The 25,867-nt window shown below is 48.4% G+C and overlaps 1 protein-coding gene across 1 annotated transcript in view; it reads left to right on the top strand.

The window, feature by feature from the left end:
- LOC138497352 (protein THEMIS3-like) overlaps positions 1 to 25,867 on the top strand; it is a 371,532-nt gene that overhangs the window by 264,711 nt on the left and 80,954 nt on the right. The window contains exon 3 of the mRNA XM_069620751.1: positions 15,751 to 16,203. Coding sequence (XP_069476852.1) covers positions 15,751 to 16,203 — 453 coding nt within the window. The remainder of the gene's footprint in view (positions 1 to 15,750; positions 16,204 to 25,867) is intronic.

Genomic DNA, 25,867 nt, shown 5'->3' with positions numbered 1-25,867 from the left:
AACTGGATATTGGGAGGAGGGGGTGGTGCACCTTAATGTTTTATTGGGTAGTAACTACATGCAAACTCCTGCTGTTTGCTTATGGAGACTATTTTCCAGGAAAATGAGACATAAAATACGGAATAGAGTAGCGCAATTCATGATGGGTTTAGCTAAGCGTTCAATCGTGATATCATGGAAGCATTCTAGTGGACCATCGATAAGGCAGTGGCTTCAGGATGTACATCGATGGGGCTGAACAGAGGGACCCGGAGGGGGAAGGAGGAACTGGAGTACATTGAGGACAATTACTAAATGAACTGCCCTCCTCCCCGGATCTAAAGCCACCTTGAGATGGTTGGAAATTGGGGCACATGGAGCTGGACAATAGGCAAACGAAAGGCAATGAGAAGAGGCCTTTCTATGTCGGGGTGGGTGGCTGCTGGAGGAAGCGAGTAATTGTAGGGAAACAAAAAAAACGGCATCTTTGGGGAATGTAGGCAGGAGGGTGGAGGGAAAGGTATTTAAAGAAGTGAGCTGCGTACCCAGGGTGGGATGTTGATATCTAAGTATTGTTGGGCGAGGGTTTGGTTTCAGGATCCGTTGCCTCTACAAGATTGTTTGCACTAATTGGTCCTGGTGTGTTATATTTCCAAAATTGAATAAAAATATATTTTTTTTAAATGCCCATCTAGCTACGTAATAAATACCACATACCATTGTTTTTTTATCAACAGCATTTTATACTGGGCATCTAGGATAAAGCCACTCCCAACCCCCCCATGCCCCCCCCACTCTCACTTAGCTTGGACAGAAACCAGAAAGCAAAGAGCGTTTCCTGCACATGCTCACAGGAGCTGGATTGTTTCTGATGCGGGCGGCACAACAATCCATTTCTATGTCCGGGGAGGAACAGGAGCCCACTCTCGCACATACATACATAAAGTTTGCCAGCGTGCAGCCAAATGGCCATATATGGCTGGGGAAGCAAAACGCCGCCCAGCCTTGCATGGCCCATTGGTCATGCACTCTGGGGAACTAAATTGCTAATGGAAACCAGGTTTCCATTTGACAGTTTATGCCACCCCAGGAGCGCTCCCTCAGCTGCAACAAGCATACAGTGGTATTTCTGAGCGCCTTGCTTGGGGTAATTAAAATCTAACAAGGGTGCAGCTTAGTGAGTAATTTGGGCGGGTGTTTCTGAGATTTTCCCAGCAGAGCATGCAGTATGCATGACTGAAATGAGGAGCGCAGTAATTTAGGAACCAGCACTTTATTATGCCCTCTTACATGAAACATTACGTTGGCTATATTTTACTCTGATTGGCGGGGTTTTATATCTTCTGTGGTAGTGCCTGTGTTTGTTGGAAGTATCTAATTCATAATGTCATCCTTTTATGCCCCCAACCGGAATTCTGCAGGTTCTGCATGGTACTTTTCAAGCCCCCCACCCCGCACCGCCCCCACATCACACCTGCAAAACGTTGCAGTATCATTTTTTTCACTTCATCTACAAGGTGCGAACCATGGCTCGCAACTAACGTATCCTTCAATGAAAGAAGAGAAATGCCCACCTCCAGGGCGCACTACGGAAATAGTTACTATTGTTATAATATACAGCGCAACACGGTTGGGTATCCAGTAATTAAGTCGGCTGTGAAAAGGTCGGCAGGGGATGACATTTCCCCATATTTGCTTTCCCACAGAAATCAAACACTTTCCCCAAATATTCTAGGACTGGTGTTAGGCTTTTAGGGGTGCAGGGAAAATAATCGCCTACCTGGAGACTTTTTGCCAGGGGGCATTTTCACATAGAACTCCCTGTTGTCAGTGAAGCCATAGATGAATGTGTCTCTTTGTGCTGTACAGACCTATCAGAATCACTTCTACGAGAAAACGAGGTTTCAGTTCAGGAAAATAATGCCCAGTGATACATAGGGATTTTCCCTAGAATAAAGAGTTTTATCAAGTGGGGTAGCCAAGAATTGTGCGAACATTTTGTGTTGGCAATTTGGATGGTATGCTACACTGCCACCCTGGTGTCCACACCTGTAGTATAGCTCAGTGGCAACGCACGCTCTTGTCTTGGAAGTAAGATGTCGCAGAGTGCAGAACAACATAGGTTCAAATCCCGGGTCCGCATTGGTACTAAGTGCTTTATAAAAAAAATATTTATAATTCCATCTTCAGGTTTGAATCAACATATAATGATTTCTACCCATTTGTCGTTACAAAAACGAAACTAGTACTATGGGCCTCATTATGAGACCGGCGGTAAAACCAGCACAGCTGCTGCCGGTATCATTTTTTTTCTGGCACCCCCGAATGGGCAATTACCGGGTCATTACGGCCCCGCCGGATCTGGTAATTGCCCATTCGCGGGCGCTGGAATAAAATGCTCCCCATTCCCATAGGGCTCAAATGGGAATGGGGAGGTCGGATGTGCCGGTACGCCCGCCAAGTCAGACCTGGCAGGTGGGTAATGCACCCGCGAGCAGAACTCTTAGTTGGCCGGTCTGGTAACAACTGAACCGACAAGCTTACCAGTACCGTTGTTACCGGACCGCCATACTTATAATGATGCCCTACGTGTTTAAAAAAAAAATCTGGCATGCAAAGCCCCAAACCACATGATTTTAAACCTGCCAAGATATAAGAAGTCTGTATAAAAACATTTTAAGTAAAACAAAAGAGTCAGATTTATTCTGAAAGAAAACAGAGTGTAGAGAACATCTTCCTGTAAAATGAGTGCAAGGCAATCCAGGAACGGGTTTGGATTAAAGGCATCTCTGTCATTCTCCCCCGTAGAGTCAGATCACAGCATGATAAACAGCTGCATAGTTGTTACAATTGGTGACTTTGATAGATTTCCCATGAGAAGTCGACAACCTTGCTAAACAAAAAAAACATACTTCCACTTATCATGGAGCGATTAGTCTGATTTGTTTAAATGTATCCAGCTGCATGTATCTTAACATGTAACACAAGGGGGCACTGTTGAGCCACAGACGCATGAGGACGTGAGCACTAGGAGCTCCGTCTGGGCCGCCGGTATCCTGCAACATATACTCTGATTCCTGGTACTGAGGGAGGCATTTTCGACCGCACTGAACTGCGGAATACACCATCTCTCGGCCGCTGCATTCGTGGCTAGAATCGGTCCAGAGGGACTGTTTTGTGCCGCCTCAAAGCCGGGATGCCATCTTGGGCCGCGATGTGCCACGCAAACTTTGGGAAGCACCAAGGAACCCTCCTCCCCCAACTTTCTACAGTGGGAGACTGTGGGCAGCAGTGAGAATCCAGACTGCCTCCCCAAAGATTGGGTCATCAGACACAGCTGCTCCAACCCTGCGAGCACCCGAGGTAAGGAGAGGCACCCTCAAAAGACGGCTACAAGCCACAGGGCACTGGGGCTGAGGCACAACCGCCAGCCACTATGGGGGAGACGGAGAAGCCAATGTTAATGCCATCGGGCCTGCGATGTGCCGCATAGATGCTGGGAAGCACCAGGGGGGCCCTCCCCGCCCATCTTCCTACGCCGGGATACTGCAGGCGGTGGTCGGAATTCAGTCTGGGCCACCATTGGGGCTGAGGGACACCCACCAACACGGGGAAGACAGAGGAGCCAACATCAGCAACACCACCGTATGTGGTGCGCCGGGAGCATAGAGGTGCACCTGGACCGCTCCCCCTGCATCGGCCACCATCGTAGGGGGCACAGGTTTCATGAAAAAGTGGCCCGTTAAAACGGACAATGAGCTGCCACACTTCAACACAGGGCTTGGAGTGCCTGAGTTAGGTTTGAAGTGTCTGGTTTGAAGTTTCGTGGCCATTTTTTCAGTTTTATGTAAGATCTAATTCTTAGTCTGAGAATTAATTTGGAGTAAGGCACATCTACTTTGATTACATTGAGCCAAATATGGTCTCACGACCCGACATTGAATCTGTGCTTTCAGTTGGCAAGTTGTTTTGTATTAAGCCGTGCCTTGAAGAAGACCCACAGTGATCAAAACACGTGTCGGCATAGGCAAAGACAGATCATTTCTTAGTGGTTTAAGTGGAGTATTGTGATTAAACATGTGATTGACATTCGTGTTATTCATTTTCAATCTGATTTGAATTTTTGTGACAGTGCATATACCATGGAGCAATAGCTTGTTTTGAACAGTGCAAAGTCGATCAATTTACAGTGGGGGCCAGTCACCCGCTCACAGCTTTGCCTCAAGAAACAGGAAATGTGGAGGAAGAAATGGCAGACCACCAGCTCTCCCTCCGAGATGTCATGAAGGCCATAAGGTACTCCGGCACCACAATTGAAGTCAAAGTTGATAGCCTTGCGGCAGAGGTATCCTTCCTGCGCCAGGATCTACGGAACCTGGCAACAAGAGCAGGCGATGTCGAACAACGCGTCTCTGACACTGGAGATGCAGTCCAACGATTGGAGAAGCAGCTAATGTTTGTCACCCAAAAGCTCACCCAGCTGGAGAATAGGGCAGAGCTCAGTGAAGACAGAGCACGGTGTAATAACCTTCACATTGTCGGTGTCCCTGAGAAGGAGGAGGGCCCCAGCATGGAGCTTTTCCTGGTGGATTGGCTGGCAGATCTGTTTGCAACAAAGAGACTTTCAAAATAAATTCTTCTCTGTGGAGCGGGCACACCAGGTCCCAGCAGGCCAACCCACTCCGGGAGCGCCCCCATACATGATAATAGCAAGACTGTTGAACTATCGCGGTAGAGACGCCCTTCTCCAAATCGCAAGGGCCAAAGGGCCCATCACCTACGATGGCCACAGGGTGGGCTTCTTCCCAGATTACACCAGGGAAGTGCAAAAGGCAGAGCAGTCATACGACTCAATCAAAAGAAAACTATGTTCGCTTGCCATCATATACGCCCTTTTCTTCCCGGCCCAACTCAAGGTGCAGCATGGAGGGTCCATTCATCTCTTCTACAACTGTAGGAGGCATGGTCTTGGCTAGAGACTCTGGTCTTGTCGGGACCAGGATCCCAACTGACAAGCGCAGTGCTGCAAGGTGAACAACCACGGGCTACCCCTTCTCAGTCTTTGTCTCAGGGTTCAGGTATTTGGGCATACATTTGCGCCTGAACCAGAAGAATACCTCTGACTCAATCTCACCCTGCTGATGGACCGGTTCACGTCCGATGTGATGCACTGGCAAACGCTCCTGTTGTCATTGATGGGCAAAGCGGCGCTCTTTAAAATATTGGCTCTCCCTAGATTCCTATACGTGCTACAGAATGCTCCTAGGGCAATCCCCAAATCTACCTTTCGCACAATCGAGAACTCCTTAAGGGGGCTGCTGTAGGGAGGGAAGCAACCACGTATCGCTCTTAGGAGGCTCCAGCACTCGGTGTGGAAGGGGGGGTCTGAGAATTCACTGCCTGCAATGGTATTATTGGCCGATGCAAATCTGCACTTGAACGACTGGCTGCATGGGGACCAAGGGATTCCGCACATGGAAATGGATGGGGGGAGGCTGCCTGAACAGATACTGTACAGGGATGAGGCCACGGATGCGTCCCTCCCTTGGCTGGTTAAGCACACCAGACAAATGTGAGGTGAAGCACACCAGGACATAGGGTGGGGAAAAGTTCCACATTGGAACAGCCTCTATGGAACAATAGACTCCTCCCGAAACTCAGGAAAATGGGACACTTCAGACAATGAGAAGAACTGGGGGTGAGAAACCTCCGGGGCATGGTCCAAGATTGGGCACTTATCCCCTTCACGAAAATGTAAGATACATTTGGATTGCCGGGGTCTTCGGACCGCCCGCGACTCATTCAATGGACTGCAGAAATGGACAGATGTATGTCTCTCGAACGACTTAATGCCAGAGGCTGCGCACGGAAATTTCAAAAGGTGTTTGGCGCATGGGCGGGAGAGGGTGACAAACCGGTGTGGGTTGGGGGAGGTGTCCCACATCAGACTGGCCGCAGTGGACTATGCCTTTATGATTAACTTTTACAATGTCACATATGATTCCCATGTATACGTGATTGAGGAACAAATGCTGACACTACCCAGTGTTTTTGTTTCCTGTTATGTTACCAAAATAAACATGTAACACAAAGGGCCTGATTACAAGGTTCGCAGAACGGGTTAACGGGCTCCGCTAATGGAGGCGGACCCGTTGAACCCGTTCCATGAAATTACCAGGCGTCTTTACCGGGTTCCGCGAGGGGAAGAGGGAGCTAACAACGGGCCGGTCTTAATCGGCCCGTTGTTAGCTCCCTCTTCCATTGAGCCCTATGGGGCTCAGATGGGAATGGGGAAGGTCCGGGCCCGGGTTCCCAGAGGGAGGAATTACCAGGTAATGGCCTCGAAGTGACCCAGTAATTACTCATTCTGGGAACCCGGTAATGGAGCCCGGTTTGGCGGCAGCCATGGAGCTGATAGCTCCATGGCTGCCGCCAAACCCGTAATGAGGCCCAAAGGCAATTAGGGCAACATAGCTCAGTCGGATGAGCGACTGCTGCAGAAATGTTTGTGACCTCTAAGTGGCAGTTATGAAATGAACCTGGGTAGAGGCCACTTGGTGTTTTATTCTTCGGAGGTCAATAAAAACAATTCTCATTAAATCAATTAGTCATGTCTCCTATTAATGACATGCAGCTACAAAACAATTGGGGCTTCTCTTTATGCTCCGGTGCATTGATTGTATTATCAGTGATTATGTATTTACCACCTGTGTGGTGTATGATATCCAAGCTACTATGGTCTATAACCTCCCTTTTCACCTACCTCTGTTATTAATTCTAAAGTACTTGTACAGAGCTCCCGTTGTTTCTTAGGTAGGTTAGCGCTATATAAACCCAAATCCATATACAAATAAAGGTTATCTGATTTGTTGTGAAGCATTATGTGGATACAACTGCATTTTAGCACTTGTCAAACTGATACATTTGCAAATTAGTATTTAGTTGATCTTTTCTTTCACAAACTAGCCAGTTGTGAAAATCGGTGAAAACAGGGCTTTAAATGGCATTTGCCCCATCACAGTTAATGCCAACATTAGTACTCATCCTGAAGATTTATAAAGGATCCGATGAAAAGGGTCACTGAAGATGAAGTTGACCCCATTCCCCAATTAACATTAACTACACTCTGTAGGGAAGCCTTTCACTGTCCTCCAAGGAAATTGACGGAAAGAACCTGAAACTCAGAGCAAGGCAGGAGAATTTGAAGAACCCCAGTAATTACATCTTTGGTCCAAATACACCACAACCACCCGATCCAACAAAATGTACTTCTCCCGACACCAGGCTAGACATGTGGGGTGCAGAACCCCTTACCCACACAACCTGAGTGTATGCCTCTGCTCCTCAGGGTTGACTCGCTGTCGACGGGCAGTCTACACTAGTGATTTCAAAGGTTTCCCAAAGTGACAATGGACTCACGCTGCTCTTCTGCTAGATTTCATGGTCTTCCGGAATGTGAGGGCCTCATCTCCCAAGGTCCTGCCTCTGTAGTTTGGTATTTTAAATCCTCATTGATGGAGCACAGTAAAGTTGGCTGACTGTAGATTTGAGGCTGGAATGCAGTTTAGTGTGACAGACAACCCGGTGCTTTGTAACAGTAAGCCTGTAATAGGGCAGGGTACCTTGAATTTAATTAAAGAACCCCAACCGGTTCGAGTAGCATGCGCCTTCACGGTGGGTGTCACCTGGTCTGGGGTCTGGGGTTTAAGCACTTTTTCTAGTGGTGTGATTTTGGAGTCTGTGTAATCTCGCGATTCATTTCTTAGCCAGCCCAGTGTAGACTGTTACCCAGTAGTCTGTGCGCAACATCTCCAGGACTCTGGTCCACGCTTGCTGATAAACAGCATGAAGGAGAGTTTAACTTAGCTTTTCAGGGATACGCACTGGCTCCCAGTGCGTGACCATATCTCACTGCGCACGCTATTCATCACGCATAAATGCCTGTCAAACTCAGCACCCAAATACTTGGCTGACAAATTCTCCAGGAACCAACCTTCCAGACCCACAAGATCATTCTACTCACACTGTCTCAACATCCCTAAGTACAAACTGAAAACCGCAGGTGGGTCTACCTTCCCTGTGCTACCTGCAAAGTGCTAGAACTCCCTCCCTACAGCCATCAGGGCTGAACCTTCTTTTTGGACCTTTGGATCTAAAGTGAAAACCTAGATCTTTGCCGAGTAACATTAAACTTAACTCCGGCCGTTTCAACCTCTTATATCCAACTACTGTTCCCAGGTTGTGCTGATCCTACTATTTTTATTTATTTGGCTTGTTTTAGGCTAGTATTTGTGATCCTAATTCTGGCTCTAGTCCCAATACTGTGGCTTCAACTCTTTGCATGTGCGTCGTCTAGTTTGCAACCATTGTTGTCCCATCATATCTTTGGATCTAAGGCCAACTGTGAATTACTCTTCAGCTGCTGTAGCCTTACTGTATCTATTCCTGATTTTGGCACGTTGACCAATCTGTAACTTATGTCAACAAGCCATTTGTCAAATGTCTCAATGTATATGGACTTGTAACAATTACATATGGTCAAGCTCCCAGATACCTAAGGGTTTGGTGCGCTCTACAAATAATAAACTAAACTAAACTGCAGTTAGACCTGAAGTGATGGAGGCCTGAACCCTTAATGCTAGTCTGTGAGAATTCACCATGACATTCCAAAACACCCCGGCGGCCTGCGAGAGGGCTGGAGCGCTCGCCCACCCTGGACCCATCATCCTGCAGAAGAACAGATGCCCCCACCCCTCGCCACATTTTACAGAAGGCTTTACTAGCCCAGACATCTCCTACTCCAAGGTAGGCCTTTGTGCCACTTTACACCTCGGTAGCATTTATCTGCTGACATCTAGCTCTATTACCCCCTTAATGAGCTCCTTCCAAAGCATCACTGCACACTGCATGAAGAGCACCGTGCATCCGACCATCTACTGAAAATGTGTCACACTCCAAAATGGCCGTGCCATTCAACGCACACCTGTAGGTGCACCTTTGCCTTTTCCTTGCTGGTCCCTGATTGGGCCACACAGCAGCCAAAACCTATTGGCCGAGCCGGTAGGCGGAAGCTGGCATCTTAGCCGAAGGGCTGCAGCAAAAGGGCTGCAGCAAAAGGGCCTGTCTGTGCCTGTTTGCGCCCATTCCACATCACCCCAGCTGCCTGCGAGAGGGCTATAGCCCTCTCCCATCCTGGACCCAACATCCTGCAGAAGAACAGATTCCCCCAAGCCTCGCTGCATTCTACAGAAGGCTGTACTAGCCCTGACGTCTCCTATTCCAAGGTAGGCCTCTGTGCCACTTTACACCTCGGTAGCATTTATCTGCTGACATCTAGCTCTATTACACCCGCAATGAGCTCCTTCAGAGCATCGCTGCACAATGCATGAAGAGCACGTGCATCCGATGTCTACTGAAAATTCGGCACACTCCATAATGGTCGCACCATTCCATGCACCCGAAGGGCCGCAGTAAAAGGGCCTGTCTCTGCTTGTCGGGGCCGTTCGTGCCTTCGCCCAAAATCTCTGTCCTTCTGCCTGACCAACTGTAAGTACCTACACTACTTCTGCTGATCCCCGGAACAGTTTAATCTTGCAGCAACTACTGCTACTACTATTGCATACACTGCAGCTTCCCACAACCCCTCTGGCATTTATTGGAAACTCTAACACTTCAGTCCATGCACCAGCGCTACCATTCGGCTGCTGGAGTACTCAGCTGTCTTAACGTTTAATTATGCGCGCAAGCATAACTACCTTGTTTAGTCTTTCGAACCCATGCAACATGCTCAACTATGTATTATCCACGCCCATCCACGTGTCTGGCGACCCACATACCTGGTTATACAACTGTATTGCCTGTACTTACTGTGCTGTACTAAAGGCTATGCAAATGTACTGCATGTACTTACTGTGCTGTACTAAAGGTTATGCAAATGTACTGCATGTACTTACTGTGCTGTACTAAAGGCTATGCAAATGTATTGCCTGTAATTACTGTGCTGTACTAAAGGCTATGCAACTGTATTGCCTGTACTTACTGTGCTGTACTAAAGGCTATGTAAATGTACTGCATGTACTTACTGTGCTGTACTAAAGGATATGCAAATGTAATGCCTGTACTTACTCTGCTGTACTAAAGGATATGCAACTGTAATGCCTGTACTTACTGTGCTGTACTAAAGGATATGCAACTGTAATGCCTGTACTTACTTTGCTGTACTAAAGGATATGCAAATGTAATGCCTGTACTTACTCTGCTGTACTAAAGGATATGCAACTGTGTTGCCACCTCTCGCAAACGTAATCCTGGCTAAAGGTCTGCACGTACTATGCTGCCCACGCACTGTTATTCGACTGTAGTGCCAGAAAGAATCTTTGATCTTAGTCAGGTAGTAGCACGCCCTGTCAGCCTCCCCAGAGCTGCTTGAACAAATTCGCACACCTAAGTTACAACCCATACCCTCCATTCCTCCGACTATTGTCTAAAGCCTCTCACCGTCCGCCGTTCAACTGTCCAAGAGACTACTATTCTCTATCACCACTTACTCCCAGTGTCCCAGCGTATACACGCTGCTCGCGTCTAGCTTTGTCTGCCGCTCTGAGGTATCACTGCCCCATCGTGAGTATTTACTAACTGTTGAATCAGCAGTGTGTATCCCATCAAGACATTGTTGCCCTGTAATATATTTATGGCCTTTTATCTTGCTTTGCGCAGTGTCGTTCAACGCACCATGTCTGGCCACATGATATGTGCTCTGCTTAACTCCCTGCGTATTCCTGAACTCCCTCGCCCTTACACCAACCTCTGTGAGGTCTCCCAAGAGTTGGATCCGTTCTCCCTATCTCCTGCTATCTGTGCTTGATTTACACTTTTGATCCCGTGTTGTATCCTACGCTAATCTCTGAATTAGCACCTGATTCAGGTAATGCCCAACGCAAATTACTGTCTCTGCCGAACGCTAAGATCTGCACTTGCACCTGATTGTGTGGCGCCCACTATTAAGTGTTGTTTCTACCTCATGTTCATATTTGAATCTGCTCTTGACTTGCCTGTAGCGTACCCTTTGCCAACTCTCGAATTTGCTTGTGACTTTTGCGATGCCCAGTCCTAACTGCTGATTCTTCCTAATGATCAGTTCTGATTCTGCTGTGACTCGAATTTGTGGCATGTCCCATGAAAATTCTGCATCTGACGCGTGTAGCGCCCACTCCAACTGCTGATTCTGCCCAATGTAAATATCTGTTTTTGTCTTTGACTTTGCCTGACAGTGTGCCCAATGACTTTACCTGAACTGGTGTGTGCTTTGTGTTATGCCCATTGATAACTGCTGCCTCTGCCCAAGGCTAATATCAGACCTTGCTTTGCCGTGGGGCCTGTGCACTACTGAACACTTGCATTGCCGAATTACTGTGTCCCAGCCAACCACAGTGCCTGTATAAGTGCATTATGTACACCACTACCTACCTGTCACTAAACTGACTGTGCGCCTTACTAGCATTTGGCCAATTGGCCATAGTCGCTAGCTGCAACCATACAAATATTCATTATCTAACTATGGAGAACACAACTGCACACCTATAGTGAGTATCAAACCTACCTTAATCCTGCACCTGCTGCAATCTAGCCCCCAGCCTATCAAACCTACTAGATTTCTACCTGCGCTGATTGTAGAAACTAAACCCTTCCAACCTGACCAATCTAGCAGCTCGGGCCAAGACCACCTGACACCTGTCAACCTCAATTTAAACCATGGTCTCTTCAAAACGAATTTACCATGCTCCACCACTATGAGAAATACTAGACTCTGCGCTAGATTAACCAGACTCTATTAGACAAAACACGTCCTTCCATTGGGAATTATCCAATGGCGATAAATAACACCAGAAACAAAAATAATGCCTCACCCACCTTTCACACTTCTAAGACTAGTGATCTCACCAACAAAAAACTATGCCAGGGTAAACCTTGCACCTCTCTTTCTATCAAAAAATGAAGCCAGGGTAAATCATCCTCTACCCGATTGTCTAATAATAACACCCCCAACATCAAGTGTGCTCTAATCAACTCCAGATCACTGGTGGCACATGCCACCGAGATAGCCAACCTGATCCGGGCTGAAGACCATGGGCCTCATGATAAGTTTGCCGGTCCGGGAACTATGGTACCGTTAAACTTGCCGGTACCATAGTTACCAGACTGGCAAACTACGAGTTGTGCTCTCAGGTGCCTTTCTGCCCGCCACGTCGCACCTGGCAGGCAGAGCGGCACCCACGAGCACAGTATATCCGATGCACCGGCATCGTGCATAAAGGTGCTGGTGCATCCGGCTTCCCCATTCCCATTGAGCTCTTTGGTGCTCAATGGGAATGGGGAAGAATTTTTCCCTGCGCCCAGGAATGGGCAAATACCGGGTGCGCAAAGGCCATAATGACCGCCAGCCTCTTAAAGAGGCCCTCTGACTTCCTAGCAATAACAGAGTTATGGCTCCATGCAGCTGCAGGCTCCGCCCTCCTACTTGCAGTACCTGACAATTACACCATCTTTAGAGTAGATAGGGTTGACTCCAGAGAGGGAGGCATAGCAGTCATTGCCAAGTCTAATTTAGCTGTGAGACTAGCCACATCTCCAGTGGTCAAATCCTGAGAAATACTTACCATCAAATTAGCTATCTCTGACTCCAGAACTCTTACAGCTCACCTTATCTACAGACCACCAGGACCCATTGGCTCATTCGAGGAGGATATCTCAATAATACTCTTTGACAACACCAAAGCTTCCTCTCAAATATTATTGCTTGGGGATTTTAACCTTGGTTTTAATTACCCCATTGACCAACATGCCTTAGCAATCTCCAGTGTGCTCACTGAACTCGTTTTCAGCCAAAGAGTGACCCAGCCCTTCCATGAAAAAGGCTGCACCTTAGATTGGGTGGCAGACATCAACTGCAATGCTTCAATCACCTCCATTACTCCTCAACATTGGACAGATCACTTCCTTCTGTCTTTTTAGACATTATTGCCCCTCTAAAAATGCGGAAAAGTAAACCCAGAGCTCACCTGAACTCCTGGTTTACTCTCCAACTTAAAACGATGAGAACCGAAAAAAGAAAACTAGAATTCATGTGGAGACACACACCTACCGAGGAAAATAAAACCAACCTGATCAATAGCTGTGCCCTATACAAAAAATAAATAATGCGCTCTAAGCAAGAAACATATAATGACAGGATTCATCAAGCTAGCTCAAGCACCAAGGAGCTATTTGTTATTCTAAGGGAGATGGAAGCCCCCATACCACCAACAGACAACTGCATGAAGGACAAACTCTGGTGTACTAGTATCCAGAAGACCTTAACGGGCAAAATTGCCCTTCTCCACAACTAGATTGCGGATAAAAGAGTGAACCTACCTGACCTCGACAAGCAGGCTAGTACCGCAACACACCTTACTAAACCGCCTCACTGCTTCAGATTCTCACGAGTCTCAATCCATGAGGTAGAAAAAATTATCCTATCTCTTTAGACATCTAACTGTCAGGGGGATAGCTGCCGTGCCCAAATTATCAAAGATGCCGCCAGAGACTTGCCACCTTTCATCTCCAAATTAATTAACGCCTCATTCTAATCCTGTACCGTCGTGAGTAATCTCAAGGAGTCATAGGTCCTAGCCCTCCTTAAAAAACAATCCCTAGACCCCATCATCCCCACCAATTATAGGCCAATTACCACAGTACCATTCCTTCTTAAGATCTTAGACAAATTAGCCTACCTCCAGATACATGAGTACCTAGAGACCAATCACCTCTTAGGAGTCCGCCAATCTGGCTTTAGGCCACAAGACGGCACCAAAATGGCACTGATTGATCTTAAAACCCAGATCGATGAACTAAGAGACAAGGGGAAAACAGTCCTATTTCTCCTCCTTGACCTATCTGCTGCCTTCGATCTGGTGGACCATAAAGTGCTATGTAAACACCTTGACTCAGCTGCCCACTTTTTCCAGGACACTATAGCATGGATCCAATCCTATCTGAACAATAGAATTATGAGAGTCTTCTTGCCTTCAGCGACTGCAGACCCGATTCCAATTGTGCCACAGGGCTCCTGCGTCTCACCAACCATGTATAATATATGTACAAAACCACTGTTCAAAGACCTGGACCATCTGGGTGCCACCTACACAAATTATGCAGATGACACCCAGATCCTTATTCCGCTCACCGGGGACTATGACAAGGACACAGCACTAGTAGATAAAATGTAACTAATCATCCAGGCATGGATGGCCGCCCACGGCCGCTGCTTGAATGACGATACAACCGAGCTCCTTATACTCAGCACAGCAGTCAAGCTGAGCAAACTCGGCTCCAAATATACTTCTTTCAATATCGATGGAAATACCATCAAAGTGTTAAAAGAGGTAAAAACCTTAGGTTTCTACATAGACTCTACCCTTACATTAGGCAAACAGGTTAATACAATGGCCTCGGCCACAGCTTCTACGTGCAAGCTGCTCAGAGCCTGCAAACCTTTTCTCTCCGAGGACACCTGCAATATCACAGCCAGTGCCCTCATCCTCTCCAAGCTGGACTATTGCAATGCCTTGTACTTGGGCGCAAGCAAACATCTCATCAATAAAATCCAAATCCTCCAGAACAATGCTCTCAGAACTGCACAGGGCATACCTAGAAGAGAACACATTTCAGAAATAAGTAGACAGAACACATGGCTATCCATCAGTGACAAAATCCTGCTTAAAACTGTCTTGCTAACCCACAAATGTCTCAACAAAGCCACCCCTCAGTACCCCTTGGAGAGAATCATTAGAATATCTACAGCATGCCCCTGCAGGATAGCCAATTCCTTCTGCCTGGTTGTACCTAGATTTAAACTAAGAAAAGCTGGGGGAAGCAGCTTCCCGCTCATGGCAGCACAGCACTGGAACACCCTCCCTCCATCCTTGAGAGCAGATCAAACCTTCCCTAACTTTAGGCGCAATATCCTAAACTAGCTCATAGCCAAGAACCACTGACACCCTAAATACCTGACCCTACCTGTACTATATTGTATGATCCTCTGTATCTTAATGTATATAATTACTGTCATTGTCTGCATGTTTGCTGTTGCTTCTATGTACATAACCATTGCAATTCGTCTCTGTTGTCTATCTTGTTGTAGCCTTGTATTTTTTTAATTTTTTTTGTATTGCTCAGCGCAAGATAACATCTGACGGGTGATAGACCTGATCTCCCTGGCTCTGAAGATCCCGGGGAGACTAGCCAGTTTATCTTTAGATGCCCATAGGGCTTTTGACAGCATGTCCTGGGGATATTTGAGACTAGTGTTAGATGGCTATGGGTTTGGGTCCAAATTTTCTAAATGAATATTATCAAATTTTCGCTTCCCTTCAACAAGAGTCCGGGTGAATGCACGTTGGACCCCTTTCATTACCTTAGGCAAAGGGACGAAAGTATACTCATAACTTCTTGTAAATTGCGCCCAGTTACCTTCGGGTTCAGTGCGCCATAGAAATAAACAACAAAGAAACATGTAACTTATTGAAGGACAGGATTTGAACAGGCTATGTAAAGGGGAAGTGAATGTGACTCTAGGCCAAGCCTTTGCAATATCTGGAAAGCATGCTTAGTTTATCTGACCAAGCTTCCCTACTGTTGCTGCTTCTCCGAATGCAGGCCTTTTTTTCAGATCATAATGTGTCATGGAGTTAATGCCACTGTGCTGCCATTGAATTCTTGCTGCTTGAATTGCAGGGTTGTTCCAGCTGATACCAGACCCAGAGCCGTTTGTGACCGTTGGGGACCTCATGCAGTGCGTGCGGGTGGCCGAGAAGAAAGAGATGTGCCCCCTCTACAAGAACCAAGTTTCACTTTACTCGGCTGGCAAGAAATTGGGAGTTAAAGAGATGGAAACTCTGGCTCTGGTCAGCATCGAAGAAAGAGGCAAGGAGAAGTACCTGCGATGCAGGCTCACGAAAAGGCAGCTAGCCCCCTTTGTTACCCTTCCCGCGAGCTGCGTGGGCATGTTCTGTGAATGCCAGGATGATGGGCATTACAACATTGATACCATCGCCAGGTGGAAACTTGTGAAGGGTCGAAAAAGGAGGATAAAACCGTCTGCAGGATTTCACGATTGCCGCATTATCCCGCACGCCAATGCTGTTTTAGTGCTGCACCCAAGCTTTGAAGTGCACGCAGTTTTAGAAGGTGAGTAATCATGCTAAGGTTACGCTATATTGAATGAATTGGTATGTGATGAGTAGGAATGGAGTGCTTGATGTGTTTTACTGTATTTATCCTTTTGCACAGCACTAAACACTTGATAAAAAGGAGTGGAAGTTTTCAACTTGTATGCTTCCCTTGTACAAACTGTCTGCTTTTTTGCACTGTGTAAACCATATATATTTTAATTGTGGCTTTGTAAAACCGACCAAATTTGTCCTGTTTTCTTTATTTTTTATCTGTGATTTGAAATTAGTAAAAACTATGAAATTATTTGTTGCACCGAGTGTTGGTAGGGTGCTTTATGGTTCTCTGGCCATTTTCTTGGTGGGTGGACCTCGCATGTAACAGATTAGTTCGCTCCCAAGCGTCTTGTTGTGTGTGCCTAAAGGTTGCTCAACCTATTTAAGGGATCGCTTTGGGGGTAGGATTTCCCTCACGCCTCTTATAATTGTTGTGAGTAATCATGCTAAGACATGTGTAATGTATGACGTGGAGAATCAACAACGCACACAATACAGCTCATTACGAGTGTTCCAGTCCGGTAAAAAGGCCGGCTACAGCATTTTTACCATATTGGAAAACACTCTGAGTCTACCGGTAGGGGCTTTGATCCACCGGCAGGCCTGACCGGCCGGTAGTTCAAGCCTCTAGTGCAAATAATTGCCAGAATCACCAGCACCTGTCCTATTGGTGCCTGCGTTTGCGGCAAGCCCATTCCATGGAGTTCTATGGCAGACCATGGAATGAGAATTTACCGCAATTGCCGCACCTGGGATATCAGGCGTCAGTAACGGTAAGGCAGGTTTTACCGGTAACCCAGCAGAATTACCGGCAGGTTCCCGGCAAACCCATAATGTGCCCCAATGTGTTAAAACATTGTAATATGGTAACACTTTGGAAAGTCATGGAGCATTTACGTTTTATTTGACACTGTAATATGCCCAGGCATTGAGCAAAGTGACGCTTCTCTGGCCTCCACTGCAAGTTGGGTTGTTATTGTCCCACTGACTAGTTACACCTCAAGTAACAAGACTGCGCATCAGTCAAGTTACAAAAGGTAGAAAGATGGAATACAGAACCAAATGCATTTTACTTGTCGTGTTGCAAAAATGATTGTTTATTTTGGTATAAACATGGTTCCAAATTGTCTGCATCACAAGATAAACCATCATTAACCAGAGAACCAAATCGCACCTGTCTCGAGTGTCAACATGAATAAGAAGGTTAACTGAGGAGCAGTCCTTCCAGACAAGGAGATGGCAACCTTTGGCTCTCCAGATGTTTTGGAATACAGCTCCCCTCAGTCCTAGCCAGGGTAGTCAATGTTGCGAGTCCAGGCAGCCAGTACCCGAAGGATGAGTACAGCAGGCTGGGTGTGGTGGTTTTGTGGCCATGGTCCTCGTTACGAGTTTGTGGCAAATGGTAAAACCTGATACAGCATGCAGAAAATACTACCTAATTATGTATTTAAAAACCTCATAAAACGCTTCATATTTTTACCTCCACTGAAAAGGTGTAGGTAAAAATTGAAGAAAAAATAAAAGTCCGTATGTTTTTAAAAATCGCTTTGCATGGAGACATCCAACGAGGGTGGGCAGGCGGGCACATCTGATGCCGCCTTCACATCCCCTGCACCATTCAAACCATTAAATGGTCAGTACCAGTACTTTTGTACATTGACATTTTTTAAACACTAGCAGTATACATTGCTGCAGTAAATAGTCAATTTCCATTCTCAAAATGAGCGTGCAAAAGGATTTACAAGAAATAGAAAAATAATGCAGATCTCCAGCAAAACTGCAGGCATCTCTTGTCCCCAACCTGGAGGATTTCCCCTAGTTAGGCAGATCTCCAGGCCTACCAAATGGAAATCCGTCAAACCTGTAACGGGTCCCTTTCTTCCCTGGGGAGCTGGTAGCCTTGGCCAATCTTATTAGCTCAATGTGGTTTAAAACAAATATTTTGCCCCACATTTTCTCAACAATACATCCCTTATTACTTCTCATGAGCAGCCACTAAAGGTGATTTGCGAGTGTAGACCACTTTTAGATTTTGTGCCTGGACCTAATTTATTTGTCCTAGTCCGAACCTGTCTATCTCAACTGCGAATTTGCCATTCCACTTGAAATTGCTGATTTCAAGAGACAAGTGCGAAGAAAAGATATATAGATTTTTTTGTTTAGTATAATAGAGACGAAAGGTCTTTTTTTTACATTAAGAAGCAAAAATAAAACACAAATATACACAATCGAAGCAATTCATAAACATATTTTCATTAAATAAAAAAAGATAATTTGTCAATTTAAGATCATAATAACCTCATTCCACACTCCAACTGCACCGTAAATCAGATCAATGCTATTACCTTCTGTAATTTGTGCCCATACCTGTTCTTTTCTTTCATTATCAGACAGTGGTAGACAGTGCACTTTAAAGTGCTTCATATGAATTGACATGGTCTGATTACAATGTAGTTTTAAGTGCCTCACTATCTCAGTTCGTCCAGTGCTACATAGGCAGCGTTTTCTGAATGCTGTTGCTATATTTTGCCAAGCCCCAATCACTTCCATAGTCGGGAGTTCATTGATTTTAGACATAAATAAGTTCTTCTAATTCTTATATGGGGGAAGGCATTAACGGGATGAGCTAGTCCTTTTAATAAGGGATAATGAAGCCAAATCCACAATGGACTGTTCATGAGCGGCCTCTTCCAAGAGGTTCTTGATGGTCTGCTTAAAGCTCAGGTCTGATCTATCACACGTCCTATCTGGTTGCGTCACCATCCAATGATTATCACAACTCTATGATTATAAGTGGATTGCAAATGACCCAGAGAGGATTTTGGATGGTACGCGAATCTCAGTGGTCAAAGGGTACGAAAGGAAGTAGTGGAATTATGTTCCCTACTGGTCTGCACCCGCTTGCAAAACCCCCAGGGAGCGTGTGCCAGCGTGAGCCAGCCGTGTGCGCTAAACAGCATTCTGGCGCACCAAGTATTCATGGAATCCCAAGCCATTTTGAGCGATGGCACAGAGAACATCCTGCAGCGCCAGTTACGCCTCCAAGAACGCCCCTTGCGCAAGGAAAAGGCATTGAAATCCCCAATGCAGCGCAAAGGGCCGCGCTAACCCTGCACCAACTTACAGGGCCGGTACATGGTAATCGCGTGAAAATACTATGCGCACCTCGCTCACAGCTCAATGTGAGCGAGGTGCGCGTAGAAGTGTGAAAATGTACTGGGGCACCCCTCGGAATACGCGTACCCTGCTTGCGCCAGGTAAATTGAGTAGAAAAAGCACCCCCCCTGTGGTGTGGGCTGCCTGAGGGGCATGCCCAGGGTGAATGGGCTGCCTGCGGGGCATGGGCAGGGTGAGTGGGCTGCCTGCGGGGCACGGGCAGGGTGTATGGGGTGCCTGCGTGTATTTCGGGGGTGCGCAGGGAGTTTCACACGCGATAGGCCTTGGGCGAGAGCGAGGTACGTGTATTTGGGGGGTACGTGTGGAGTTTCACACGAGATAGGCCTTGTTCGAGCGGGGTATGTGTATTTTGGGGGTGCGTGGGAAGTTTCACACGTGATACTCCAGGTGAGAGCGGGGTCTGTGTATTTGGGGGCGTACGTGGGGATTTTCACACGTGATAGGCCTTGTGCGAGCGGGGTACGTGTATTTGGGGGGTGTGCAGGGAGTTTCACACGCGATAGGCCTTGTGCGAGCAGGGTACGTGTGTTTTGGGGTTGCGCGAGAAGTTTCACACGCGATAGGCCTTGTGCGAGCAGAAGTACGTGTATTTTGGGCGTGCGAGGGAAGTTTCACACGCGATACTCCAGGGGAGAGTGGGGTACGTGTATTTGGGGGGTACGCGTGGAGTTTCACACGAGATAGGTCTTGTGCGAGCGGAGTATGTGTATTTTGGGGTTGCGTGGGAAGTTTCACACGCAATAGGCCTTTGTATGAGCGGGGTACTTGTATTTTGGGGGTGCGCAGGAAGTTTCGCACGCGATACTCCAGGCGAGAGCGAGGTACGTGTATTTGGGGAGTACACATGGAGTTTCACACGCGATAGGCCTTGTGCGAGAGGGGTACGTGTATTTGGGGGGAATGCGGGGAGATTCACACGCGATAGGCCTTGTGCGAACGGGGTACGTGTATTTGGGGGGTGCGTGGGGAGTTTCACACATGATAGGCCTTGTGCGAGTGGGGTACATGTATTTGGGGGGTACGTGGGGAGTTTCACATGCGACAGGCCTTGGGCGAGAGCGAGGTACGTGTATTTGGGGGGTACGTGTGGAGTTTCACACGAGATAGGCCTTGTTCGAGCGGGGTATGTGTATTTTGGGGGTGCGTGGGAAGTTTCACACGTGATACTCCAGGTGAGAGCGGGGTCTGTGTATTTGGGGGCGTACGTGGGGAGTTTCACGCGTGATAGGCCTTGTGCGAGCGGGGTACGTGTATTTGGGGGGTGTGCAGGGAGTTTCACACGCGATAGGCCTTGTGCGAGCAGGGTACGTGTGTTTTGGGGTTGCGCGAGAAGTTTCACACGCGATAGGCCTTGTGCGAGCAGAAGTACGTGTATTTTGGGGGTGCGAGGGAAGTTTCACATGCGATACTCCAGGGGAGAGTGGGGTACGTGTATTTGGGGGGTACGCGTGGAGTTTCACACGAGATAGGTCTTGTGCGAGCGGAGTATGTGTATTTTGGGGTTGCGTGGGAAGTTTCACACGCAATAGGCCTTTGTATGAGCGGGGTACTTGTATTTTGGGGGTGCGCAGGAAGTTTCGCACGCGATACTCCAGGCGAGAGCGAGGTACGTGTATTTGGGGAGTACACATGGAGTTTCACACGCGATAGGCCTTGTGCGAGAGGGGTACGTGTATTTGGGGGGAATGCGGGGAGATTCACACGCGATAGGCCTTGTGCGAACGGGGTACGTGTATTTGGGGGTGCGTGGGGAGTTTCACACATGATAGGCCTTGTGCGAGTGGGGTACATGTATTTGGGGGGTACGCGGGGAGTTTCACATGCGACAGGCCTTGTGCAAGCGGGGTACATGTATTTGGAGGGTAGGCGGGGATTTTCACATGTAATAGGCCTTGTGCAAGCGGTGTACGTGTATTTGGGAGGTGCGCGGGGAGTTTCACATGCGATAGGCATGTGTGAGCAGGGTACGTGTATTTGGGAGGTACGTGGGGAGTTTCACACGCGATAGGCCTTGTGCGAGCGGGGTACGTGTATTGGGGGATACGCGGGAAGTTTCAGATGCAATTTGGCATCGTGGGACCTCCCGGGTGTGCGTTTTACCCCCTCCCCATGCCCTGCAGGCAGCCCACACCAGAGGAGACTACCCTACAACCCACCCCATGCCCTGCAGGCAGCCCACATGGCACCATGCACTTGTGAGCACACTTGTGAGCCCTGACTCATGTCCCCCTGGACCTCCACCCACCGAGCAGTGACGGGCACCTGCCATCAGGCCCTGACTCATGTCCCCCCACCCACTCACCCACCCAGCAGTGACGGGCACCAGTCAGCAGGCCCTGAATCATGTCCCCTTGAGCCCCCACCCACCCAGCAGTGACGGGCACCTTCCAGCAGGTCCCGACTCATGTCCCCACCCCAACACGTCATCACGATCCACACTCATGGCCCTTATGGCCACCCAAATCCCACCCCACGCCACCCAGTCCAAACACCCAAACAAGTATTCCATCCACCCTACATTGAAATCCCCATGTCATGATAGATCCCAAATGGCAAGTATGCACATCAATACATGTCCATCACACACACAATGGGTGCAAGTGAATGAGAAAACCCACATCGTGACATGCATGAAACCAATGACAGAATAGCACACAAATGAAGTATGAAACCAAAATGTATTAAATACAAAAGCAAGGGAATGAAAGAAAATCACACAACAATAAAAATAATAAACAAAAGCTGCATGTCCAATATAAATGAAATAAAATATATGAATGCTGCATCAAAATAAATCCAAATGAAAATGTCTCCAAAGGGTTTGTCCATCAAACAAAATCCAAATGAAAAAATAAATCCATAGCTCCATGGAAAAAAATGAAAAAAATGAAATCGAATCCAGTCTTCAACTATATACAATTTCCAAATCCAGGGTCCATGAGCCCAACAATCCAAATGAAACCTACCAAAAACCCTACCTAATAAACAACTATATACAAAAAGGTGAGGCATAGTCCATGCGCCCCAAATGAAATGAAAATGCAAAGGAAACCTAACACTAATTAACTATATACAATGGCGGCAGGCAAGTCCTACGGCTCACTTGTTGATTTCCCGGGCCAAGGCATCATCGAACTTCTGTTCTAAGTTCTGGAGGCGGGCCTGTTCCGTGGCCCCGAGGTCTTGCAGGGATAATGCCATGTCCAGCTCCAACACCCTGCGAATTCCCTCGAGGCACTCGGCCCGCCTCAGCGCCCTGCTCTTGGAGTTCCCCGCCCTGACCATAGTGAGCCATGCCTCTTCTTCCCGCCGCCGCTCCGCATCTATTTGCTGACCCAAACGCTTCCACACGGAAGACACTCCCAATCCAGGGTCCTCCTGCCCTCCGGCCGATGCCTGCCCCTCTGATGTTGATGGGCCCGAGCCATCATCGCTCCCACCTTGAGCTTGCTGCTGCCATGCCATGTGCCCTGCCTGTTGCTGCCTGCACGTCCTCCTCCTGCTGCGGTCCAGTTGTTGTGGTGGCCACCCCTGCTGGACCTCCGACTCCGGACTGTGGCAGGGATGGTACAAGGTCCAGCACACAGAGGAACCCAGCAGTGGTGATCCCTCCTTGCCAGTCGATGCGATCAACGAGGCATCTGAAATAACGTGCAGCGTCCTCACGAGAACCCTGGACGTTATCCCGGATGCCAAGTTGACACAACGCCACCCCAGCCAGGACAGAGGAAGGCCAGTTGTTGTTTGCATCCCCTCCCTGAAAACGGGTCTGGACGAAGGCATCCCTGCGGGTGCGGGATGATGCAGTCACAGGATCGGGGACAGGATTACACACAGGCACCTCCGTGGCCACCTGTGCAGCCTCCTGTCCCTGCCCCTGGACTGCACCACTAGCACCAGTGGAATCCCCCCTCCAGACCCTGTGTGTGTCCCTTCCACGGCCTCCTCCTCAACCAAACCCTCCACCAACCTGGATGACTCGGTGCCATCTTCCTCCATAGGTCCCTGTGGGGTCTCAGCTGCCCCTTCTGCTACCGAGGAGTCCACCTCCGACCTCCGCCTCTTGGACCTCTTGGACATACCCTCGGCAGCTCTGGCCGCGGATGCGGCACCAGACTCCTCACTCCCTGACGAGATGACAACCTGGGAGGGGAGCTGGGCTTGCGTCTCCGGCTGGCGGTGGGATCCCTGCCACTGTGCTCCACAGCACCGTCTCCGCCCTCTTCATCAGTTGACGCTGCAGACAGGGAGAGACAGAACACAGGCATCAGGGCACTGTACAAAGGTCTGATACACACATGACAGTTGCAGATGAGAGGCAGTCTCAAACTTCACACATGGCATCACACTCCCCAACACACATATCATTTCAACCCACACACAGGAATGTTGCAGCAGGCAGCACCATCCATACACATACAACAGCATGAGCATCCGAAGGTTAGCCTGACGTCACATGCAACACGGGGAGTGCCAAACACATGCACACACGCCACCAGACATACATGCATCTGCAAATTTCCACCACCTGTCGCAGTGAAATCATCGGCATCCATGTCACATCTGGCAATCAGCCTCCTACATGTCGGTGTCACATGCATCCATGGTGTATCACAGTGGCACACATGTCAAATACACACACATGTACATTGTGCACATACATGAAGGTGGAACCCGCATTCATGTGTCACACCACAACCATGCCACAGTACATAGACATAATTCCAAACATGTGTGTACCGACACATGCATTCCAACACATACACCATTGATGTGCCTCACACATGACAGGACTCACATGTGTCAGGCTCATGTCCCTGTATATACACATCCATGCATGGCCCTTCCAAGACATATGTGCAACCTGCACACTCCTGCCATCCCTCAACATGCACAGCGTCCAATCAGTATGCATGGACACTTACCGCTCGAATCCAGATGGGTCTGCCTCCGAAGGATCTGGAGGTGGAGCGCTGGGTGTATGCGTTCAGGACCCTCATCTGGATGTTGGTAAGGCGGACCCGGCACCCCTCTGCATGCTTTGCATTCAAGAGGCGCCGGGCCTTGTTGAGGGTCCTGGAACTGAAGTCCTCCCAGCACTTCCGACGTGTTGCTTGTCACGGGCTGCCACCCCCTCCACGTTGATGGCAGCCACGATGTCCTTCCAGATCCCCTTCCGTCCTTCATTGTCGGCACGTAAACTTCCAAAGAGGGCATCATAATGCCCCAGGACTTGCTCCACCAGGATGCCAACTTCATTGGCACTGGAGCTGGCAGCCCTCTGCCTCTCTGGCTGGGGGTTGCCAGTGGTGTCTGATGGTGTTTGCCCCGACATGGCAACCCCCGAGGCAGGTGTGGTTGGGCAACTGGGTCCTGGGGCTGGGCTGTCGAGCGATGGAATACCAGTCGGGAGTCTTCTGTTCCAGCAGGGGTGGTCAGAGCAACTGGACCCCTGCAGATGGCTGACATGCAGGCACCAAATAGCAGGGCACATGGCCAGCAGGCAGGCAGACAGCAGCAGATGGCATGTTGGAGCATTCTCGGGGATCTGGGGGGCAGGAAAATTGCCTTCTGGGCAGGAGCGTGGTCTTCCGTGTGTTGTCGCATGGCCAGCTTGATTTGGCATGTGAAAAAACTGCACGTCAGTGTGTAATCCAAGGAAAGGCCCTTAGCGCATAAGCGCGTCTGTGACGTAACACGCACAGGCGTTTCCCTCAACATGGGTGCATGTTGATTGCACACGTGCACAAACTGCATGTCCGGGTGTCACTGCGTGTAATTGGAGGAAAGGCCCTTAACGCGTACATGCATAAGTGACGTCGCAAGTGTGGGCTGGCTTAAAAGGCACGCGTAGGACGCCATTTTCTTGTACGTGCTTTTTGTGGAGAGCGTGCAGGTGATTCTTGTACATCTTGTCGGTTCACACGCGATTACTTCACAACGGTTCCAGTTCATACTCCTTGTATAGTCAGACGGCGTTCAATTCTTCTTTTGGCGGGGGCATTGCTAACGACCACACTCGCATCTTTTTCACATTCTTTTTCCAGGCAGACAGTGAGTCGCGCATGTATTTTTCAACTGTGGTTGCCCCTGTGTGTCGCGTACCCATTCAATGGTCATTGTAGCCTGCGTGTACCACGCGTATGCTTATTTTTGTGTTTCTGGGTGCCACAGCATAGTGCGGGTTCTTTATTCCACGCACGTGGTCTACCAGGGGTCGTGTGCATGTTACATTTTGTTTTCGGGGTGCCTGAGCGTTGTGTGACCCGTCATCTTCCCCCAGGGGTCACAGACATCCTTGCTAGAGCACTAGGGTATGTATTCCATCTAGTACCCTACCCCTTTCACCCCAATTGCCCAGGACAATTGTTTACTGCACCTCCCATTTGCACAACAACATCAGTGCCATGGTTGGGAGGTGACCAAGCAGTAAGGGAGGCAAAGGTGGC

The sequence above is a fragment of the Ambystoma mexicanum genome, chromosome 5q (genome assembly GCF_040938575.1).
Source record: "Ambystoma mexicanum isolate Mex_15411 chromosome 5q, UKY_AmexF1_1, whole genome shotgun sequence".
Lineage (NCBI taxonomy): Eukaryota > Metazoa > Chordata > Amphibia > Caudata > Ambystomatidae > Ambystoma > Ambystoma mexicanum.
Note: the sequence above shows the minus strand (reverse complement) of the source record. Positions and strands in the feature narration are given on the sequence as shown.